The 23,791-nt window shown below is 40.5% G+C and overlaps 3 protein-coding genes across 3 annotated transcripts; 1 reads left to right on the plus strand and 2 right to left on the minus strand.

Annotated features, from left to right (window-relative positions):
• Positions 1 to 1,091: 1,091 nt before the first annotated feature.
• Positions 1,092 to 7,482, minus strand: LOC102229044 (protein FAM78B-like). The gene is made up of 2 exons (XM_005795617.3): positions 5,631 to 7,482; positions 1,092 to 3,184 (listed from the first exon to the last, which is right to left on the minus strand). The coding sequence occupies exons 1-2, from the start codon at positions 5,984 to 5,986 to the stop codon at positions 2,662 to 2,664; spliced, it is 879 nt and encodes a 292-aa protein (XP_005795674.2). The 5' UTR covers positions 5,987 to 7,482; the 3' UTR covers positions 1,092 to 2,661.
• A 46-nt stretch (positions 7,483 to 7,528) lies between these two features.
• Positions 7,529 to 11,587, plus strand: rex1bd (required for excision 1-B domain containing). Its single transcript, XM_005795616.3, has 5 exons — positions 7,529 to 7,668; positions 7,926 to 8,008; positions 9,978 to 10,182; positions 10,943 to 11,031; positions 11,160 to 11,587. The coding sequence occupies exons 1-5, from the start codon at positions 7,666 to 7,668 to the stop codon at positions 11,230 to 11,232; spliced, it is 453 nt and encodes a 150-aa protein (XP_005795673.1). The 5' UTR covers positions 7,529 to 7,665; the 3' UTR covers positions 11,233 to 11,587.
• A 306-nt stretch (positions 11,588 to 11,893) lies between these two features.
• On the minus strand, positions 11,894 to 22,169 carry LOC102236220 (cytokine receptor-like factor 1). The gene is made up of 9 exons (XM_014471372.2): positions 22,133 to 22,169; positions 21,921 to 22,057; positions 20,420 to 20,698; positions 19,174 to 19,303; positions 18,612 to 18,784; positions 15,998 to 16,155; positions 15,405 to 15,573; positions 13,454 to 13,635; positions 11,894 to 12,663 (listed from the first exon to the last, which is right to left on the minus strand). Exons 2-9 carry the CDS (start codon positions 21,976 to 21,978, stop codon positions 12,640 to 12,642), a joined length of 1,173 nt encoding a protein of 390 aa, XP_014326858.1. The 5' UTR covers positions 21,979 to 22,057; positions 22,133 to 22,169; the 3' UTR covers positions 11,894 to 12,639.
• Between the last annotated feature and the right edge of the window lie 1,622 nt (positions 22,170 to 23,791).

The following is a 23,791-nucleotide window of genomic DNA, read 5'->3' on the forward strand; positions in this document are numbered from 1 at the left end:
TGAAAATCTTGGGACATTTCTACACAACAGAGGGGGGCGTTACAAAACAAAATTAAAACTCTTCCAGCTGACAACACTGTACGTATCAAAAACACTGGTCTGTAGAAGAAATCTTTTGGTCGCCACAGAGACACTTCCACACTGACAAAAGTCTGTAAAGAGAATACAGCCTCTCAAAACTTTGACATATAAGGGGAAAATTACAAAAACAACAAAACCCACTAAAAACAAAATATAAATAAGGTTAGAGGTAAATTGTTTTTGGACATGATTATGAAAAACTTTAAATTTTACTGAAATATTAAAACAAAAACTCAAGTTGATTGCTCTGTGTCCTTCAGGCTGAAGAGAAACCCAGCCGCCCCTGATCACAGAATAAATCCACCAGAGATATGCAACTTACCAACCAGAGAAGGCACCAATAATACTGACTGATGCATGCATTCATGTACTGGTGCAACCCTTACTGATAATGCTATCCCCTGTTTAAAATGTTTTTAGCAAATATCTCTAGTTCAGAAAAAAAATCCATCCGTCGAACTGATCCACCTGGATGTCGGAGCTGACACAACAAGATGGAACAAAAATACAAGAACATTAAACCACCGAGCAACAAAACCCCTTAATTCACACAAGAATCAGACACCTTTGACTTTTAACACCCCAGCTGCTGTTTCTGCCATGTTTTTAAATGCTTAGTGTTGTAAAAAAAAACAAATAAAAAAACACAAAACGATACATTTGCCTCTCGTCTTGAATGTGTTTCAGCTTCAGCCTTTAAAATAATGTCTTTGTATTGTGTATGACTAAAGAAAAAGAAGAAACATTCCTAATCATTTCACATTGTGTTTCTTTTTACTTTGCTGTCAGTAACCAATTGTGTGTAGAAATTGTTCGTTATTGGCTAAAAACACAAAAATATGTGGAAATCTTGTAGAATCTGGAGACTATCTAGACCAGTGGTGGGCAATCCTGGTCCTCGAGGTCCTCTCAGATGTCTCCCTGGTCCAACACACTTGAATCCAACAGCTGAATCACCTCCTAAGTGCAGTGAAGTTCTCCAGAGTCCTGCTAATGACCTCATTATTTGATTCAGGTGTGTTGAAGTAGAGATACATCTAAAAGTTGCAGGAGACCGGCCCTCGAGGCCTGGAGTTGCCCACTCCTGATCTAGACACTGTGGCTGTAATACTGTAAACTGGATCCATGACCCAAACCTTGATTCTCTGCTAATTACAGACAAGCTTCAAACCCAGGGAAGGGTAAAGGTCTGTACTCTGCCTGGATGAGAGCCACACTGTTCCTTGGTTCAACAATCAGTTGGATCTTGCTATGCAAAAGCGGGAAGAGCAAATTTTCCCAGAGAGGTCAGGAGAAATGTAATTCCTCAATAGCTGGAATGCACTCTCTGGTTTGCCTTCTGAGAAATAAAAACTACTATAACGAGTTTTTAAAGCAAGTCGTCGATTGTAGAGGCAGATTTTTAAACTGCATTTTAAGATGGGATGCAAAACTTAAGAGCGACAGGCAAGGTAGAAAGGAAGAATGAAGAGTTTAGAGTTCCTATTCGCCACTTCCAACCCCAAACTCTACTAAACCCCATCTATTTCACGATACCAGTCCGAACACAGCTCCCACTGGGAGGAAAAAGCAGCATAAAGCCCCTGTAAGTAATACTGAAAGACCATGAATTTATGGAGGTGAAAAGGGGGACAGAGGGTTTGATGATGTGGCATGTAGTTGTGATTCAACATGGTGGTATACTACTGGTTTCCCTTTCTAACAAACAGTCAAATCATTTCGAGGTACATTTGCCTCCTTACATTTTCATTCTCTCCAAATCTAATAGGAGGGGCCTGAAAATCTCACCAAAAAATAAAATAAAATAAAAAAATCCGGCTTTACTGTCGATATCGGCAGGCATCTCTGGCTTTGCAAAGGCAGAACTGGAGCAACTGGGAAGCTTGGATGAAGTCACTGTTAGAAAAGGAGAATCTCTCTGTAGGCTTCATTCATGTGTCATTGTGTACGTGTCGAGTCTGCATTTCCTGTGATCTGAAAGTTGAATCTAAAACTAACCTGAATGAGGCCTCTGGCGTGTTTGAGGCAGTCTGGTGTGACAGCAGCAAGCCCGAACGCAGCCGTTATAAAAACACATCTGCACAAACAAGAACACCTGAATACGTACATTCACATCATCCATCAGAAATGAAAACGATCAATTAATCCCCACAATAGAGTTGTCTTTCCTTCACCTTCACCTCCAAAACTTTTCCTCTGGAGGATCTTTAAGGCTGTAAACCTTTTTGTGTATATCTGCCTGTGTCAAGGCTTGATCACGTCCTCCTGAGCCAGAGGAGCTACATCAAAGATTAATGACACATCCCAGCACTGACGGTGTTTTCTCAGAGTTAAGCAGCGCTCTGCTCGGGTGTGCTGGGTTAGAGTGCACCTCCGTACGCTCCACAGTTCTGCAGCACCAGAGGCTGAAACCTTCTGGATGGTCAAAGGCAGCGGTGGGGAATTAAGGCAGAGTTTTAACACTGATTCAACAATTAAATACTTAACTCTGCTTCTGTCTTTCATCATCATTTTCAGTCGTATGTGGCTCTCTGTGATGTTGTAGCAAAAAGAAACAGTTATGAAGAGCCTCACTTGGCTCTATTTAGGCGGTATGACAACAAGCGGAGGACCTCTCCTTGGCCTCCACATCAGAACCTGGGCGTCATTGGCGTTCGGCTTCCCCATGGCGTTTGGAGGGACGGGCTCCATGCGGCTCAGCACCCGCGGTTGTTCCTGGTACAGCCGGCCCACCAGCCGGGCTCTGGAGCCCAGAGGCTGGGCTGGATCCACAACTATGTCCACCCTCATCCGCCACTTGATGGTGTGTAGCAGGATCTTCTCCTTGGACGTGGTGTTCAGCGCCACCAGCCAGGTGGTGAAGCTCTGGTCCCTCTTGATGTTGGTCAGCAAGGGCGTGTTGGACTCGCTGACCGGCACGGCCCAGGTGACACTGGGGTAAAAGTTATCATTCATGCTGACTGTGAAGCGGGACGGTTTGGAGGTGGGCCCCACTATGGTGACGGTCTCTGTTGTGTTTCCGTACCAGGGATAACTGATGCCATCGGAGTCGCTGATGGCCCTCACCAGACCCTCCCGCAGCTGAGGCAGCTCCCAGCTCGACCTGCAGGGAGACAGAAATGAAATCCCCTTCTGGGTAACCAAGCTTTGGTTTCACAAGCTCAAGAGTACAAAAACAAGTAAAAAACAAACCCAAAACTTCTGTCTATCTATCCGTACATGCTTGCAGGGAAGCAGAGAGGGTCTGTTTTGGGTAAAAAAAACAACAAAAAAAAAAAACAGGGTATGCCCTGGATATCATCCATAAATCTTAAAACCACATGACTTCTCTTTAACGGAAACCAAGTTTAACTTAACCTAACTTCAAACCTCTGTTCAACTTTTGTAAAAGATGGAGTCTTAAGTAGAAATTCTCATTTAATGCTAAAATGTTTTTGACTTGCAGGCGCGACGGTGGCGCAGGTGTAAAGTGGGCGACCCATACGGGGGCCTAAGACCTCAACATGGCCGTCATGAGTTTGAGCCCTGACCTGTTGACCTTTCCCGCATGTTTTCCCTCTCTCTGATAACCCACTTTCGGTCTGACTGCTGTTAAATAAAGGCCACTAGAACTGCAGAAAACCTCAAGATAAAAATAAAATGTAAAAAAATTACATAGATATTTGGAGGGCTCTGCTTGATCCACATTTATTGTGAAACTGAAAAATTAACTGTTTACCAGTCAACAAACTGAAAAAGTTAGCTTCATATATCATCAGTCATACCATCCACATAGTGCATAAGAACACAAAGAAATCTCGTTTTCTTTCTAGCTTATGTTTGAAGCTAGAAAAAAAACCTACTTTCTATGTCATTTTCGAAGGTGGGGAGTTAAAAATTGAGCGTTTAGTGTTTACTGGTGGAGGTTTTTTAGCAAACATAAAAGTCGGTGTTTGACAATACTGTTCGTCAAGTGAACTCATTGACTTCTGCCTGTCACTTTTTATTTCGCAGACGGTTTTGTTCGTTGGTCTTTGAGCACATCTCTGACTGTGGTACTAATTTGATGTTTGAGTGTTTTGCTGCAAGAATTTTAAGACCTTTTGGAGGACTTTTATTTTTTTATCAAACTGGTTGAAGATTATTTTCTCAGACGTCTGACAGAAGAGAACTTCCAACACTTCAACACCTCAAACTATTTTCCACTCTTGATGCTTTATGATGAAATAATTTGGAAATTCAGATGAAGAATCTTGAAGACTTTTGTGTCATTGTTTTAAAAATGTTTTTTTTTGTTCTTTTTTTACAGGGACAAGTTTGACACTGGGGTCAAAGTCACATTTTCTGTAAACAGATAAAAACATATAGAATGACTTAAAGACAAAGAGCTTTGCTTATCATTTTATGCAACTTTGCTATTTACCGTACTATCATTTATCGAAAACAATATTTAATTGACTTGATGTAATGACTTTGAACTTGCTCTGTAATTCAGTCAAACGTACTTTTTTGTTACTAAAACATGCAAACCATAAAATAATAGCACAGATGTTGCTTGAAACACTGAATTAAATGTTTCCTCTTTAATTCTTTTTGTATATCATTTAATCCTAAACTCAATAAAAAAAAAGACTGTAGATTTCTCTTGAAGGTGTAATTCTTTTATTTTGATTGTTTTGCGCCTGTTTTTATCCTTCATATTTTCCATAATTTTATATTTATCTTTAATATTCTCAGTCTTATTTGAAATCAAAAGCATTGGTGCAAGAGGGGGGCATTTATGACCCCGTTCACCCTTTAGCCTTTCCAGACTGTGTGAAATGTAATTTCACTTTTAACAATTCTGTACATTTTTTGTTGTCTCTGTTGATTTGATTGACACCTTTGTCTCTGTTGTTGGAAGCTTTCTAGTTAGTTTGTTTTACCTGGATCCCCAGGTAACAGAACAGCCTTAAAATAAATCCATCTTTTACAGCCGGGTGCTAACCTGATACATTTTTTTGCCAGCGGTGCCAATAAAAATGGAAAGCACTGCAAAACCTTGACAATGCAAACCAAACTGCTGTCAGGGCATGATCATCTCTTTGTTTTGCACAGTTTGCTGCCCTCTCGTCCTCCACTATTTGTCGAGCTTTTATGATTCCGAAGCCCCTTTCCTCTCCCCAGTTTATGCAGTACACCCACCTTAGACCTGGACCCCGCAGGATTAAACACCCCCTCACATATGCCTTCGCTGATAACGCGTGTTTGTGCGTGTTGTGGGGGACGGCATGTCCCCGTGGGCACAGTTTGAGTGCCAGAGAGCGAGCAGCAAATGTTGCTTCATCTAATAGCAGCTTTTCTATTTACGTGCCAGAGTCACAGGAACAAAATCTGTCGGTGGGCGTCTGAATGAAGAAGGGCTGACAAGCACAGTGAACCTGCTGTGTGCACAAATGCTCCAACTCCCAGAGCCATGCACCAGCATCAGCATGCTGGCGCAGCATTGCCCGGAAGCTGCTCACTGTTTGCACGATAAATCACTCAGTCGGGGCACGATGGAGACTCTGGTGACTTAGATGTTAACTTACATGCCGATGTCTCCGTAGGTGTTGTAAAACTCCATCTGAGTGCACGCCTGGATCCAACCCACCACCCAGGTCTCGTTGCGCGGAATGGGGGGCATGACAATCCGCGCAGCGGCTTTAAAGTAGGGCGTCTTGTATCGGAGCACAATGGGGGAGTTTTCCTCTATGACAGTCGGACAGTGGTCTATGGTGGCGGACAGGTCATGCACCACGATGTTCTCCCGCTTGATTCGCGACTTGTTGCAGGCTATGCTCTGAATGCAGCCCATGACTGCGCAGGAGAAGGAGAACCTCACAGGCCCGGGGAACCTCGCAGCTGGCTGGGACTCGACCAGTATCAACACTATGAGGCCGTACATCAGATGAGACTGGGAGGCAGAGGTGGGTGTCACCACACTGAAGGTATACAGATCAGAATAAGGATCACGGGGACTTTCTGACCCCCTGGAGACTCCAAACCAGTCGAGCGCTTCTCTGCTTAGACACTGTCAAAGGGAAACTTTCAGTTTCTTTGCACCCTTTCCTTGAGGATCTGACCCATCCTTCTGCAACCCCTACCCACAGCCTTTGATCCTGCTCCTCCTGCCCGGAGTTGTCATGTCATAAGAGGCTTTGGGGGACCGGCGGACACCGTGGCGCCGGCTGGGAGACCCGGTGTTCGGGCGGCGGCAGCTGTGATAGCGGATGCGGCGTTGTGCATGAGAAGATAAAGCACCTGGACTGAACCCGAGGGATGGTTTTAGTAGAGTCCGTCATGCCTTTGGACTCGAAGCGAAGCAGACCCGGCGAAATAAAAGAAATCTGTGAAGCATCCGAACATCCGCGATGCTAGATCTCCTCTGAAGACAAGACGAATCCGCCGATCAAACTGAGAAATATCCTGGCTGGGACTACTTCCTATGGATGGATGGAACAGTCTCATGCAGAGTAAAAAAAGAAGAAGAAACCCGGTGTCATAGTAACCGTGTTGAGCGGCTTCCGTGGCATCCTCATCCGACGAAACTGCGGAGTGTCGCTGTTCACCCTGCGTGGTGCTGAACCCGCTCATGGACCAATGAACTGCAGGGGGAGACTCGGGGCGTAGGAGTCTACACTGTAGTAGATCTACGACCTGGTTCCTCCATATTGGAATAATGCGTTCTAATCCCACAATAATAAAAAATACAAGCCCCCAGTGGATGGGATGACGACTACACCAGTCTATAGGAGGTGCCCTGTGGGCTCCAGCTTTCAACTGGTTCTAACCTCATAAACACACCTCTGGTTCATATAGTGCCAGTCTACTGTATTGCTGCAAAACAAAATTTTATACAAACCAGACTGAAAGTGATAGACCACTGATAGACAACTGCAAGGTACCACTAGAGTTTCAAATAAAAAGGAAGTTATAAAAATAAATTAGAAAATGAAATCTTAAAACCATATTCAATGTTCAACAGTAGCTGGTTTACATATGAGCTCAATTTTAGTGAATTAACAGCCACTCCCATATAAATGAGGTTGTTTTAACATTAACTTTACAAGCTTGTAGACTACATTAGACTTTATTTGACTTTAGAGGTCTTCAAATCCAGATGGTGTCCTACAACGTTTAGGTAGTCTCTGGTCCATCACACCTGAATTAAATGGCTCAATCACCTTCTCAGTATGCAGCCATGTTCTCCAGAGTCCTGCTATTGACCTCATTATTTGATTCAGGTCTGTTGAAGCAGAGACACGTCTAAAGGTTGCAAGATTTTACCCCTGATCTACATTTTGCTGCTTTGGCCTAATTTTATTGAGAAAGAACAAAGGCAAAACAATAAATAAATAAATAAATAAATAAATAAATAAATAAATAAATATCTCCGTGCTTTTACTTTGAAGGTTGATTGTTTACGCCGAACTGAATCGTCATTTCCGGTTTGCCCAGCATACACGCTGCCGAATCGCAACACTAAAGAAAAACAGAAACGACCTGCGTTTGCCACATTTAAACATGCTGCTGTTATAAAACAGCTGGAGCTGGTTGGCGGTATTTCGTGTTGATTAAGACAACATGGTGAGAGTCCGTTTCATTTGACTATATATTTAAACAGCTCAAAGCTAATGCTAAGCTAACCAAGCTAATAATAAGGTAATGTGGTTTGAATAACAATTTAAAACAACGTCAGATATCAGGTTTGATTTTAGTTGTGATTCTAGTTTTTTGTTACTTTTTTTACCCAATATGATGTCCATATCGGGTGACTGAAGGCTGTTTATCCTCACTACAATACATGCTTTTTGTATCTTATGAAACCTTTCTTTATTCATTAGGTTCCATCAGACTGTAAGGCCCTGATAAAGAGGTTTTATCAGCTTCAGTCTGAGCGGATAGAGACGTATCAACTATTTGAAGAGTAAGTTTGTAACTTCTTTTAATGTCTCAAGGCTTCACACTATTGTACACATACAATATTTTTTTCTGAAGGTGATGCATAAACTTTACTTAAATTAAAGACGCTACATTTTGTTGTAGTTTTCAAGTAAGCATGTTTTTGTGCAAAATATTCCACCCCTTGTTCCGTTAAGCCTGGGATGTCAAACTCCAGTCCTCAAGGGCCGCTGTCCTGCAACTTTTAGATGTGCCTCTGCTGCACCACACCTGAATAAAATAATTAGGTCATTAGCAAGACGCTGGAGAACTGAGCTACACAAGGAGGAGGTAATTAAACCATTTCATTCCAGTGTTTTGTACCTGTGTCGCATCTAAAAACGGCAGGACAGCGGCCCTGGAGGACTGGAGTTAGACACTTGTGCATTAAGCCCTTGTTATAGAGCAGGGGTTTCAAACTCCAGTCCTCCAGGGCCGCAGTCCTACAACTTTTAGATGTGCCTCTGCTGCACCACACCTGAACAGAATAATTAGGTCATTAAGGCTCTGGAAAACTGATCTACACAAGCAGGAGGTAATTAAGTCATTTCATTCCAGTGTTTTGTACCTGTGGCACATCTAAAAACTGCAGGACAGCGGCCCTGGAGGACTGGAGTTTGAGACCCCTGTTATAGAGAAACAGAAGTATAATTATTTGCTTATATTAGTTAGGTCCTTCATTAAGGTAGTGGCACAGTTTCAATGATGTGAGTGATAGATTATGTTCCTTTAACGACCAACAAGGACAAAAACGCCATATTTGCCCTTCTTTTAAGCAAGGATGGAGTGAGGTAGTGTGCTTTCAGTCAGCTGACTGGCAGTGCTCTCAAACATGTGGAGGATCAGCAGCAGTGTGTTTTGTTAACGCTCTGATGCTTCATCTGGAATCTCATTAAACGCACCTTCCTCTTGGAAATTGAAGTTAATGCAGCAATTAAAGCACCAGAAACAGACATAACATTTAATGTAAACACTAAAGGAAAAAAAACTAAATTAAAATAGTTTGATTAAAAAATGTCATATTAAACCTGTAAAACATAGTGTTCAAGAATACTTGAATTTATTCATTAATATAAAAAAAACAATTAAGTACCAATTCTAGTAATTGGGCCATGCCTACTGACAAAATAACTAAAAAAACAAAACACTTAGTTGTTTTCAATAGATGATGTAATGATTTACTAATTGGAATATTGGAAAATGTGGTTTTATTTCAGTCAAATTACGCGTCTTTGTAATCTCTGTGGCATTAGATTGTGATTCTCCCATATGATGCTGTGTTGAATTTTGCAAGACACAATTGTTTGTGATTTGCTGCTAAATTGCAAACCAATCCCCTGTTTAGGAAATGGAGGGAGAATTGAGGTACTGCTATAAATGTGAAGTAATAAATTAGAGTTTCAGCATTTTACATACACTCTGATGTGTGATTTCTCCTTCTGTAGGTATCTTAACACAGTCAAGGACTGTGAGGAGGCTAATTTGGGCTAAGAAATCAGATTATGGGCAGCTTGGGGCTGAAATTATGTGGTCTAGATGGAGATTTTTAAAATTATTTTTAATGTGGTACTAAAATCCCATGTGAAGATCCAGAGATTGACTGGAGATTTGGGGAAAATTAAGTCAGTCATTCTTCTTTCCTGACATTTTATTTTAAATCAGTTCTGCGTTTCTGCTTACTGTGATCACAGTCAATATAGCAAAAAAATCCAGAATTATCCTGAGACTATTACATTCCATTAACAGTCAAGTTTGTGATTCCCTTGAAATTGTGGATAATTTTATTTATTTTCATGTTAGTTTTTATTTATTTATTTAGTTCTTAACATCCCAGTCCCATTTTTATTATGGTTGTTCACATTTTCTCCCCGTCAGAGGGGCTGAATCGCACAGAAATGTGAATTGTATGTCAGTATTAAATTTATTTATTTTTTTTTTTTTTTGTGGCTGCTCAGAGGACACGAAGCCTACTTGAGGACTGGGCCGCATTACGACTTTGAGCACTATAAGCAGTTGGTTAACGAGATAACTCAGGCCTTCAGTGGCATTTCTAAGGAAGTTCTGGAGATCAAGGCGAGGCTTCATCGAGATTTTGACCGAGCTGACCTCTCCGAGCACATCGAAAAGCTGCAGAGCAAAGAGAAGCAGAAACTTGAACTGGTGGGTAAACATCACTGTTAAACACAAAGAGCAAAACATTCAGCCATCCATTGTCTATTCTCATGTCTGTGCAAGGTCAAACGCTCTGAACAAGTCACCAGTTCATCAGAGGACATAAAATATTCACTTTTTTATATTAGTTATTATTTATTTCCTCCTTGTACTTCAGAAGTTAACATGCATATCCTCTGTATTTCCTTTACGATTTGGTAGAATTGTCTTGTAAGCTGCAAAACTTTGGTAGAATATTTTGGACAGATTTCTAACAATATTTTGCTACAAATTTGTCCTATTTCTCCCAAAGTTACTGCTGTAAGTGAATCAGCTATAACAAAGCTGGTTTGTTCAATCTAAGGGGAAAATGTTCTCTTTGATAGAACGTCATTGTTTAACCACCGGGAGGCAGACTTCTCAACCATCAAATTAGGTTTTTCTGTATAAAACCTATCTCACTGCTTTGCTTTCTGTCAGACGTTTTTCTAAGGTTTTATGTTCTCAGCACTGATGTCAGAAAGTTATTTCAGAAGCTTTGAGGATAATCAGGAAAACAGTTTTTCGTATTTGTTTTTACAGCATTTCTCAAACGATTCTTTCCTCTTTCGACCTGCCCCACGTTCTCTCTCGGATTTTACTTCCCAAACATTCTCATTTTCTCAAGCTGCTTTCTGGAAGGGATGATCAGAGTTTTCTTTTTCTCGCATATATGTTTAATTCTTGTGAAATTCCTGTTATCCCTGACTTTTTACCTGCTGGTGCCTAGACGGCCAAGCTGCAGCTGGCCAAGCAGCAGGCCCAGGATCAGCCGGAGGATGAAGGATGTCAAGAAAGAATTCAGGAGCTCAAGCACGAGTACGAGACACTTGATTAATGCATTGTTGACTTCTTTATTCACTTGTTTACTAAAGTATGAAATAAATGCATTTGGTACAACTGTTATGGTAGTTTTAAAGACTGTCTTTTTGTCTGCCGTTGGACAGGATCATAAAGAACAAAGAGGGTCTGAGTGAAATCATGCAGGACTTTAAATACGACTCAGAAGAGTGTGATTGACAGCCGACTCCCTGGACGTCTGCACCGGCAGCCCTGTCTCATGATGAAACCGCGGGGCTGACTTCGCCCTGATGCAACTTCCATCTCAGCTCTTATTGATTGGCCTCAGGCTCCGCCCTGCTCACTGCTGCAGTCTGATCCCACCCAAGGGGGCTCTGCCAGTCCGCCTCGGTGTTTTTTTTTATGTGGAATCATGCGTTTGTATTTGCTGCATTGCTCAACACATGGAATATTCATAATGTGATGAAATGTTTGTTAAAAACACCAAGATGAAATCATTATTGGAGCTCGTCCAACTACTTCTTGCTTATGTCGTTACTTTTTTTTTTTAATTAATAAATACGCTTAGAGTTAAGTTTGAACTTTTTACTGGATGAACATAAGTAATAAAACTCGATACAAAACCTAAAAACAAAAATATAATCTCTTCCAAGGTTAGAAACAATTCTTATTCTGACAATAAGACTTAAAATGTTTTAAATTACTGATGCTTTACTTGAATATCTGAATATACTGTATCTTCTGAAATATTGAAGTGAACAGTGATCATTATTGTCCCTGATATCAGTCAATTCCCCTTTATATCAAACAAAATAAAATGAGCAGATTTACCTAAAGTTTATTTACCTCAGGAGAATTTACAGATCTGAAGAACAGATCTGAACTGAGGAAACACAAAGAGCTGCAAGGGAACCAAAAAAAGTTTGATCGGGCACACCTCTCCAAATGTTATCATGGATAACCCAAGTAAAAAAAAACAATCGGCTTATTTTTATTTTGACACAGTGATGAATTATTAGGGAAAAAAAACAACCTGACCCTGTTTGAGAAAGTAATTTGTCTCTATTGGCAGATAATTTGTGACTTCCAGGAGTTTTTTTGGAGGAAAGTTGAGTCTCATTTAATTAGCCAGGTTGTTTTGATAGTTTCCCCCATATTTGAAAACTGCATTATGTTGTCTTTGTCAGATATTAAAATCTGTTTCATGATCTGACAAAAACAGAAAATATCCATAAGGAGGCACCGTATCAGCTATAATCATTACTATAATAGTGTATTTTTCTTCTTCTGTGTGGCAAGTAGCCAGACAGAGCAAACAAACAGCTACTTAGTAAAACATGAATCCGTTCAACAACTAAACATTTGGCCTAGAAAAAAAACGTACAGTTCAACATTCCTGATTTACATTTCAAGCCTCACCTTAAAATGTAAACATCTTTGACAATCTGTACTCTTGTGGATTCCCCCTTTAGGTTTGGGGAATAAAGTAGCTGCTTAGTTTGCCTATACATTGGTCCGGCTCTGCTGGCTTACAAATCTTTTTAAAAGTCAGGCTCAAATCTTCAAATCCTGGACTTCTTACCCGACTGGAACCACGACGACTGGTTAGACTCCAGAGTACCCGGGCTATGAATTATTGCTTCGTGGAACCTGCAAAGAAAAAAGAAGGTGGTTCATCCTGAAAAGAATATGAGAAAACTATGTTAAATATACACAAAACTCCTAATTACTACTCTCCACCAGCCTCTTTTATCTCTTTCTCAGCTTTTCTTCCCTGCTAACTTTTCTCTGAGGTAATCAATGAGAATCTGTCACTCTTGGCGAATAAAGACATTACTCAGGAGACGATTTGTGCCTTAAAAAGCAGAAAAAAAACCCTGAGCCTTGCTGAGCGAACCAAGTCAGGTGAACTGAAGGTTTCTCTGAGTTCATGGACTGAGGACGCGGCTGAAGGATCTGAACTCCTCACACAGGAACACTGAGCTATTTTTTTTTTTTTTGCAAAGAAGGAATCTGCATGCTAATGCAAAAACAAAAGACGCACATGAGAATGGACTGTTAATTATATGCAAATGTTTTTCCTTTAGTCTTTGTTGTGGTCATCAGCTGAAGATCACAAGTCTGCTCATTAAAATATGAAACACAATCAGGCGTCTTGACGAAGAGCATGTCTCTCTCTGCTCCCACTTCTGAGCCCGTAAAGCTCAAACCGCGCATTTGTACCTGATCATAAAGCACAGACTGAAACTCCACAGAGCCAGTTCAAAGGAAATCTTTCCTCTTTTTGCTTGTAAAAATGCCGAGCAGATGGCAAATGAAAAAAAAAAAGACCGGGTCAGAAATTCAGCTCGGCGTATATTGGTAGAGTAATGGGGTGTTTGCGAAGGGCATTTCCCACAGAAGAAAAAAAAAAAAAAAAGAGTGTGTGCCGCTTACCGACCTGGTTGCGTGTTTTGCGGGTTTTCTGCAGCCACACCCTCCACTGATCGTACAGTTTGATCGACATGCTGCCGCAGCCCGGGGCGTGCTTGCGGACCCAGCCGAAGAACTGCTTGAGTTCCCGCCGCAGGGCGGAGTTCTGCTCACCGGCTTTAGGATCACAGGAGCCTCTTTGTAGCAGCTCTGACGGGAGGAAGGAGAGAGAGGACGAGGAGGGAGGAACCGTGGGAGAAAATGTCAGGAGCGTCATGGTTAGAGTGTCTCGTACGCAGCTTGAATATTCTCATTTTATTGCCTTGAAAGCAGACAAGTAATCCGCGGTTTTAAAGTAAGCTTACAGACTTTTAAACAAAACGGACGTCTGGCTTGAACGAACATTTGAGTCGATATTTTATTCAAAAGTCATCTTTGTCTGCAATTTTAGCTGGAGATCTTTTACGCGACATGCTTCTACCAGCTGTGCACGTCTGTATTTGTTGATTGTTCTTCGTAAAATACCTCAAACTCAATAAGCATCCAAATTTTTTGCTCTCGCCACAACTGGTTAATTAGATTAAGGTCTGGACTTGGACTGGGCCATTTTCAGCCAATGTCTGGCTGTCGACCAGAAAGGTTAATCCACCCCGTCCTGGTTTGCTCAGTTTATCACCCTCCATCTTCCCGTAAACTCTGATCGACTTCTCTGCTCCTGTTGAAGGAAAGCATCCCCTCAGCATGATGCTGTCACCACCATGTTGCAGAGTGGGGATGATGTGCATTGTATGAAAGAGAAAGAGAGGGTTGGGAAACATTCTAAACCATTGCAGCGTAAGAAAAATAATGATTTTGTCTGTTTAACCAAAAACTCTCAAGTGAAACATGGTATTGGCAGCATCATGATGTGGGGAGAGACGTATTGAGCGAAACTGTATTAGCCTGATCTTCCAGCGAGGCAATGCCCCTCCACATACAGATTAAAATAATCAAATCAAAACCAAAGTTCTGATCAAATCCACTGTAGAAATTTGCTGATAATCTACATCCAACATGAGGTTTAATTTTCTCTAATGCAAAAATTAAAAAAAGTCACAAACCCTTGTGTCTGCATGCTGAGCTAACAAACACACAACATATGTTGTCATCTGAGACAACTTCTTGATTAACATCAGCATTTTTGATTTTTTTTATTTATATGAAGAATGTCATTAGCTTGAAGCTGCTTCAAGCTAAATGTATCTAATTAACAATTTATGAATGAATAATAAGTTAATAGTGGAATTAAAATTAGAGTAGAGGTTCAATCTTTTCTAAGTCTTTCTCTTATACAGAGTTTACAGTAACACTGACGCTTAAAACAGAAACATTTCCCTCAGTGCAACGACCTTAGCCGAAGAGGTGACATTCCATATTTGGGTTTCAGAAAGAGAATTTTGTCATCTGCCAAAATCAATCCTTTATGGCAAACGACAGAGCTCGATAACGACTTCCTCCCCCCTGGGAAGTAAATACCAACATAACTTATGTAGCTCATTATCTGCTCCCAAACCTGCTTCCACTCAAGCTTTATAGGCTCTGTGTGTGCCACAGACTGACAGCCAGCTCCGTAACTGGATCAATCTTTGAAGCGGACGAGAGAAATTCATCAAATGTCCCCCAGGCTCTCTGCAGTTCCCTCTAATCCTCTGAGAGGAGAGATCTCTATCTAGCCAGCAAGCCGACTGATGTTTGGTTTCCTGCGGGTCACATGCGGTTCGGATCTTCCTGCGCAGGATGTTTAAGGGACATTGTTTCTCTGGCTTTAATTGCCAGCGAAAGGTCGATTATTAGAAAAGAACAAATGGTCCAAAATCGGAAGGATTTCAAACACTTGGACTCTTTGCAGTTCTGTCATTTGAGCATCAGAATATATTACCACAAAGTTCCCATAAATTTCAGTGAATGTAGTGTGACGAAGTCTGGAAAATCCTCCTTACCTCCGCTGGGTGTGGAGGCTGCGGCCGGGTGGCTCCAGTCACTCCAGATTCCAGGTTTCCTGGAGCCAAAGATCCCCACCGGGTTGCACCTCACCTGGACAAAGTAGACGGTCCCAGGCCTGAGGCCCGCCAGCCGGCATGACGTCAGGTTCCCAATGTTATCCACCGCCTGACAGAGGAAACAGCACCGTGATTAAAGAAATGAGAGGTCACAGAAATGCTTCTCACTGAAACATTCTTTAATAATGTACTTTCACTACAGAAGATGCTCGGATACTTAAACTATATCACAAGGACAATGAGGGTGAATCTAAAGTCCTCACACGTTCATATTTCTATGCAGACAAACCCTGACTGGTAGCTAAATCTCCTCTGCTTTTTTCTCGGCCTATCCTTTTCACTAACAGACCCTTCTATTTTAGAAATGTCGAGCATCCCCGTCTTGAAAACATCAAAGGCGTCTTCTGAAGGAATTACATCTTCAAAAACCTTCACTTCTGCTGACTGCGATCAAAGCCCGGGTTCAAAACGACGGGGTTTAATTAAAATGAAGACACGAGAGGGAAAATTCATCAAGCTGGTGCGAGGATCACCTTCCAGTCAGCGCCGTCCTCCATTCTGTAGCGGATCTGATATTTGGCCTGAAACAGGAAGTCCTTGAGCTCGGGCGGACTGGCCCAGCGGACCATCAGCTGGTCGTCGAGGCTGCCGATGCGACTCAGTCGCACGTCAGCAGGAGGGTCTGTTGTCACTGCAGGGCAAGAGCGTTGCAGAGTTTCTACACAGCTCCCCTCACTGTGCACACTGACAGGACATGTGGGTGAACACTGGACAGACGGAGGTAAAAACTCTAATGGACGCATTAGGAAATACCGAGGAGAAACATTGTGCAATATCCATAATGTGTGTTTTTGTTTTTCACATTCTTTACAAAAATATATGTAGGCTGTCTGAGTTTAGCTGATGTTGAGCTTCAATAAACCAAGAAGCCTTAAAGACAGAATCCCGTTATCTACAGTTCCTCTCATGCCTTCTTCATAAATGAAGACAAAAAGAAGATCTAACAAGGGATTGTTTCATGTTTAACCAAGTTAAATAGTTACTGTGTTATCCCAGGTCTAAAGTTATTTTAAACCCCAGATTCCTGAAAATATGAGGATCTCAAAGATTTCATCTTGTCTTTCTGTGGCAGTCAGATGGCTTGTGGACTTTGGTTCTGCTAAGTCGGCGTTTCCTGTGTGAGCATGATGTTCCTCATTAAGACACAACGGGCTGCCATAAAATAATTCAGCCACTTCGAAGGAGAGGAAACCAGAGAAAATACCAACAAGATAACAGGACAGGAGACAAAGCTGATGTATGAACCTATTAAATATCTGTTTGTAAACTTCTGCTCGACACATCCGCTGCTGCTCCCACTGCTGGTGGGTAACAGTATTTATAAGGTATGTTTATTCTAATCAGAAGGACAAAGGAAATCCACACTTTGCTTTTCTGTTCTTTGCTGTAGCATAATGCAGCTGACGAATCCTCCATTTTAACTCCAAGAACCTTGCAACCTCCAGGCTACTCTGCAGTTTGCAGAGAGGATTTAATGCGGAGCGAAAGCTCCAGGTATCAAACACGGCTTAGGAGAATGTGGTGTTTGCAGAAGGTTAGGGGACTACAGAATATTAGTGCTTTAGTATTATGGCTGTAAACCTGAAACCTCAGAAGTCATTAACTGGGAGGCATCTGCTGACCTGATACTTTTACAACAAAACTTCTGAGAGCGTCGCACCCTGGGAATTATTCTTCCTGCCTGACTGGAGTGTTATTTATTGGCAGGAGATCTGAACAGCTGAGGAGAAAATAACTAAGCAATAAATAAAGTATAGTGGCAAGTGTTCAGACTCCTTTGTATTTCTTTCTCTTGGTTTCATTGCCGCCATTTGCTGAAGTCAAAAAAGTTCATATTATTTCTCATGAATGTACACTGAGCGTTCCATCTTGACAGAAGAAAGACTGAAGTGTAGAAATTTTTGCAAATTTATTCAAAAAGGAAAATTGGAATATCACATGGTCCTAAGTAATCAAACTCTTAGCAGTGGCTTTCATATTTAACTAACTTTTGTTTTTATTTTGGCAAATGGCTGAAATGAAACAACGAATGAGGTCTGAATTTAAAGAGGTCTGAATATCTTCCATACCCACTGTAAGGGTAAGATACACTACCATGGAAAGTGTTTCCCCCCTTTAAAGATGAGACTACCAAACTAATTTTAATACCAGATCATTTATAAAGGGAAGAAAAGAATATCCTTGTTAAAGTCTGAATTAACTATGATGAACTACAAATGCTTAGTTTAATTTTCAACAGTCACACTCAGGCAGTCTTATCAAAATGAAGTCACTATACAACCTGACTGATAACATGAAGTAGGCTAAAAGAAAGGATTAGAAAACCATCTTCCAGTGATCCACAGTGATAGCCTATATGTCGAAATAGAGAAAACAGAATGATAATTGTTTCCAGAAGTGGCCACCCTACCAAAATTACCATAGGAGTGCATCAAAAACTAACCCAAGAGGTCAGAAAAGATCAAAGAACAGCATCTGAAGTACTGCAGATTGAACAAAAAGAAAGAGACTAGTTGGAGCCTAGATGAAAACCACTGCTGATCAAAGTGATACCGACCTTTTACAAACAACCTCTTGATGTTTGAAACAACTGCTGAGACAAATATCCTGTGGATAGAAGAAAGAAAACTCTTTGAAAGGTGTGTAAGTATTTTATACACAGAACTTCCCTCCAACATGATGGAGTAGCAGGATTGCTTTGCTTCTTCAGGACTTTGATGAACTGTCAAAATTGACGGTAGAGAATGCTGAGGCATTAAATTTTGACCTTGAGTTCAGAAAAACTTGGGTTATGCAGCAGAATAAATTTATATCCAGTTATTTTGGTATAACTGGAGTTATTGTTTTCTGATAAAAAATAACAACAACTGACAATCTAAACTATTTTAACAAATAAGAAAAAACTTTAAATTTATAAGAGATCAATTATTTTTCACAACACTGTACTTGGGTTACTTTCTTCAACAACATTTTTGAAACTTCACCACATTTAATCACTTTATTATGTTCTTGTCGTGTTCACCTGCTGTGTTTCCAAGAACCAAACATTTTTCCATGACATGAAGGCCAAAGAGTTTCCTTACTGACCTACATCCAGGACGTCGAGCGAGATGATGTCGGAGGCAGCTGAGCCCAGCTGATTGGTGGCCTCCACCCAGATCTCATACGGCGTGAAGAGAGCGATTTTTTCCAAGATGCGACAAGCGTAACCCTTCTTCTCTGAGCTGTAATTTTCACACTCGTTTTCTCTCCCATGCCACCTGAACACACAAAAAAAAAACCCAAATCTTTTGCTCTGGAGATCACCATCTACCAACTGATTTTGGTAGATCAGTTGGTCTACTGATCTACAAAGAGCTGTGTGCATGTTGAGCGACACCACCGCCATCTCTGAGGCCTGGGCCAGGCTTGACCACAAGTTTGATCTCATGACTGATTGAAACTTCACCACATTTAATCACTTTTTTATGTTCTTGTCGTGTTCACCTGCTGTGTCTCCATGTACCAAACACTTTTCCATGACATGAAGGCCAAAGAGTTTTCTTACTGACTCTTTGGTAAAGACTGATAAGCTATCAGTCTTTACCATAAAGACTGATAAACTATACAAATCAGACATTTTATCTGTCTAAGTGAGGAGCTGCCTCACCTCAGTTTGTACTTCAGGGTGTATTTGGTTGGGATGTGTGTCTCTCCTTGCCCACCGACGCTCCACCTGCAGCTCAAATCCTTTGCATTGTGGGACCAGCATGTTAAATTTACTGGCTTCTCTGGAGGCACTGGAATATAATTAAAGTAGCAGAATTAGGTTTAAGCAATCCCCCCCACAAAAAAATAAAAAATTAAGTGTGCTCAAACATGTCTGTAATGACATCCTTTTGACTTACTGAAAATTGTACAGAAAAATGTTACTATTGTTAAAGAAACAAAGAGGTAAACTCAAAGTGAAAGGTCAAACGTTTCAGGTGAAGTGTTACACTTATTTTGAACAGTTAAGGTTTTTATATTTTCTGTTTCAATCAAATCTCGCACCTACAGTTAGAGTGCTGCATAAAGCTGTCCTTGTGCTAAGCTGCAAACTAATTTCATTTAAAGTCAAACACAATGATGGACTTTTTAACAACGGAGTCCAGTCCTTGTAACTTCAAACTCATATTTAAAATAATTTCTGCCGATGTTTTCCGGATTTCTTGTTCCATCAAAAGTGGCCTTGAAATGCAGCATCAGTCGTGCTCTATAATCAGGAAGCAATTTCTTCAACTCAAATTTAAACCAAATGCAAGCGAGATTTGCCGGCTTTTCAGTGTTTCTGTTTTTCTCCAGCAGTGCATGATGGATTTGAGAAATTCATCTTGATTCAAATAAATATTTCATTTCTGTTTAAATGCAGAAATGTAAAACAAGTAGGTCCCAAATATCTGAAAACAGTTGTGACTATCGTTGCAACAAGTTGTCAAGTTACACCTTGAACGGACGGATGTTTTAAAAATAATTCTCAAGCTCAGTCATATTGGACAGATAGAAACCTGATCACTAATTTTCACCTTCCCAGTCCCTGCCGGAAATAGGTATCCCCACAGCATGATGCAGCCTCCACCATCATTCACAGTGAGAATGGTGTATAGTGTTCATGGACTTCTTCTACTTTGTATTCTCTTATACTTTTCTTCTGGCCCTTGATGTGAAATAGACAATGAATATTTAACACTAGATTGTATTTAGTCACAGAGAGATTAAAATTTTGAACCACGTCTTAGTTGCCTTTCACTTTATGATTATACAGCATTTTGTGTTGGTCTGTTCTGTAAAATTCTGATAAAGCGTCCAAGTTTGCTTATCACTGAAATATCACAAAATGTGCAAAAGTTCAAGGAAGATCAAGTCTCTATACATACTTCCCACATGGAGACAAGAACCAGCGAGGATCCGTCCGTCTGCTCCGTGACACATCAGGTTGTCTCCAGACTTCTGCTGGGAGCCGTTCAGGCTGCGGAGCTCGATGCTCAGGATGTCGGAGGACACGGCGCTATAGGTGCTGCTGGACAGGTGGACTCCGTTCAGAGTCCAATACAAGGAGCTGGCGTGGAGACCCAGCTCTGGGCTGAGCGTGCAGGAGGCCGTCAAACCAGAGCCAATTCTCAGGACGGGATCCTGAGGGGAGATCACGGCGACATCTGGATGAAGGAAGCACAGCGCATGTCATTAGGCCGAGCTAGTTTTTAAAACACTTTCTACGTAAGCAAGACTTGATTCTCAGTAAATTAGACAATACAGACTTGTTTCATCTGTATATTTGTGTCTGGATATTTAGTCATTTTTCTATGTAAAAAGTAGTCCCTAGTGTTGCATAAAACCTTGTAAAATATGTTGATAGACTTATGAGCAGACATAAAACATTTTTAATTTATTATGAAAAAGATAAACCTTTTATGATTACTTCTATGTCAACAAATGCTTCAAGAAACTTTCAGTTTTGTTATCAGCACCTTCGTATTTCTCTAAGGTTATAAACATCATGTTGAGTCCCAATTCAGCTGCTTCTCAAAATAGGAAATAAATGACAATAAGTTCACATAAAGCTTTATAAATTAGAGAAATCATAAAGTAGCTTCTCACTTGGCCTCAGTCAAGCAACTGAAAACATAGCAGCATTTTAAAAAAAACATTTAGAGTAAACTACACACCAAACCTAAATACTACCTTTTTTTTAAGCTATTCTTTGGTGTTGATTAGTTCTCAGTAAACCTTTCATTATTAGCGATTAGTTTACAGGCTTACAGGCTTTTTGTCTGCAGTGTTTCATTGGTTTCAGTGTTTTTAACGAGAGGGATCCTAAAGAGACATGGCCACGTTTTAAGAGATCATTCATTTTAGCAAAATGCTTTGACTGGTTTTTACTTTAATCTTTAAAGATTATAGCCACGCCACCCCACAACAAAGCAGGAGCCCAGATCTTATTTACGTATTCAGCTCATAACGAGGAAGATTTATGGAGCCACAGCAGTTACACAAAAAGATTCCTCAGAGTTTTCAGAAAAAAGTGTTTTGCTTTTTTTTTTTCTCCCTCCAACACCAGAACCACCTATAAACATAAAGATTGCTTGCCTGATCGATGTCCATGAAAAACTCTTTTTGTTGAGTTTTAAAAAAATGTATCTGGGTTTTATTTACCGGACTTCAGATTTGTGACAGTTGTTCATTTTTTCATGTGTCTCTGCACTTTTAAAATCTGGTCACAATAATAAAAATACTGATAATAATAACTCATTCAAGCAAATAAAAACCACGAAGTGGTAGAAACAACATCAGAAATGTTTATCTTTTGAAGCATAGTTTTGACCGTCTGCATGGATCCTAGTTTGGAGCAACAAAAGATAAAAACGACTGATCTCTTACGTGTTGAGGAGAGCAGTATGTCTGGAGCGAGGAGCAGCAGAAACACGAAGAAAATCATAGCTTGTGAGCTGCTACTCTCTTGTTTTCCTGCGTCTGTCTCTTCGTCCCTCACCGGATGGATGAAGCGGAGGGAGGACCTGTGCAGCTTCCCAGTTTGAATTCTTGTGACAAAGAAAAATAAGTGCTTACAATCTGAGAAACACAAGTTGTACCTCGTTACGTCTCCAGCTGCTGCAACACTTAGGTTGGGTTTCCTCCTCCGACTCAGATCTTTAGTTTTTCTAAGCCTGTTCCCTCCCAAATACTCACACACACACACACACACACACACCCACACCCCCACGCGCACGCCCACACACACTTCATCAGATGTCAAAACAAGTCTTTGGCATAGAGAATGACAACCGATTCAGAAAAATGAAACAAAACATTTTCATATATTTGTTGATATAGATATTTCTTTCTAACATGAAAAGTAGTCAGGTAATGATAGGGTTAGAATAAACTTTTTTTTTTTTCAGGATATTGATTAGTCCGCCACACCAGCTTGATGGAATTTCTTTATTCTGATTTCTGGATATTGGAAGATTTTTCCTCACATTAACCCCTTGGTTCAGTCTCTTCCACAGATATTTTTGGTATTAAGATCAGAACTCGCTGTTCATTTTCTGTTGGGATTCATTTTACAGGTCATCATTCTGAAATTACAAAATAATAATAATAATAATAATAATAATAATAATAATAATAATAATAATAATAATAATAATAATAAATAAATAAATAAATCTGCTAATTTAAATTTTGAATAAGGAAAAGGTAGTAAAATAATAATTGTTGTGATTCTTTTTCTCATAACAAGAAATTTGCTTAAACACAGAAATATATGTTTTATGCATCCTAAATCAAAATGTTCTACATTGGTATGGTAACACACAGTTCAATGTATTTTAAAGAAAAGTTGTTTTTTAGTCCAATTATTCAACACTCACACATTAACTCAAAAATGACTTTTTATAGAACTTAAACTGGAACCTCTGACACACCAATTTCTTGGGTTTATTAGTGGAAAATTCCTGGGAACATCAAGGTATCCACATACACTGCCTGGCCAAAAATAAGTCGCCACCTGGATTTAACTAAGGAAATAGGTACAAGCCTCCTATTGGATAAATACTGCATAGGCGATTATCTTTCAGCTGGCAACAAGTTATTTAACCCCAGCTGATGCAATGAGTAACTCCTCATTTCTTAAACAACCATGGCAAAAGACACATCCTGTGGTCGTGGAAAAGACGTTAGTCTGTTTAAGAAGAGTCAAATCATTGGCCTGCATCAAGCAGAGAAAACATCTAAGGAGATTGCAGAAACTACTAGAATTGGGTTAAGAACTGTCCAACGCATCATTAAAAACTGGAAGGATGGTGGGGAACCATCGTCTTCCAGGAAGAAATGTGGTCGGAAAAAAATCCTGAATGATTGTGATCGGCGATTACTTAAACGTTTGGTCAAATCAAATCGAAGAAAAACAACAGCAGAACTCAGGAGTATGTTTAATTGTGAACGCAAAAGCATTTCCACACGCACAATGCAAAGGGAACTCAAGGGGTTGGGATTGAACAGCTGTGTAGCCGTAAGAAAACCTCTAATCAGTAAGGCTAACCAGAAAAAAAGGCTTCAGTTTGCTAGGGAGCATAAAGATTGGACTCTGGAGGAATGGAAGAGGGTCATGTGGTCTGATGAGTCCAGATTTACCCTGTTCCAGAGTGATGGGCGCATCAGGGTAAGAAGAGAGGCAGGTGAAGTGATGCACCCATCATGCCTAGTGCCTACTGTGCTATGATCTGGGGTTGCTGCAGTTGGTCAGGTCT

This window comes from Xiphophorus maculatus, chromosome 9 (assembly GCF_002775205.1).
Source record: "Xiphophorus maculatus strain JP 163 A chromosome 9, X_maculatus-5.0-male, whole genome shotgun sequence".
Taxonomy (NCBI): domain Eukaryota; kingdom Metazoa; phylum Chordata; class Actinopteri; order Cyprinodontiformes; family Poeciliidae; genus Xiphophorus; species Xiphophorus maculatus.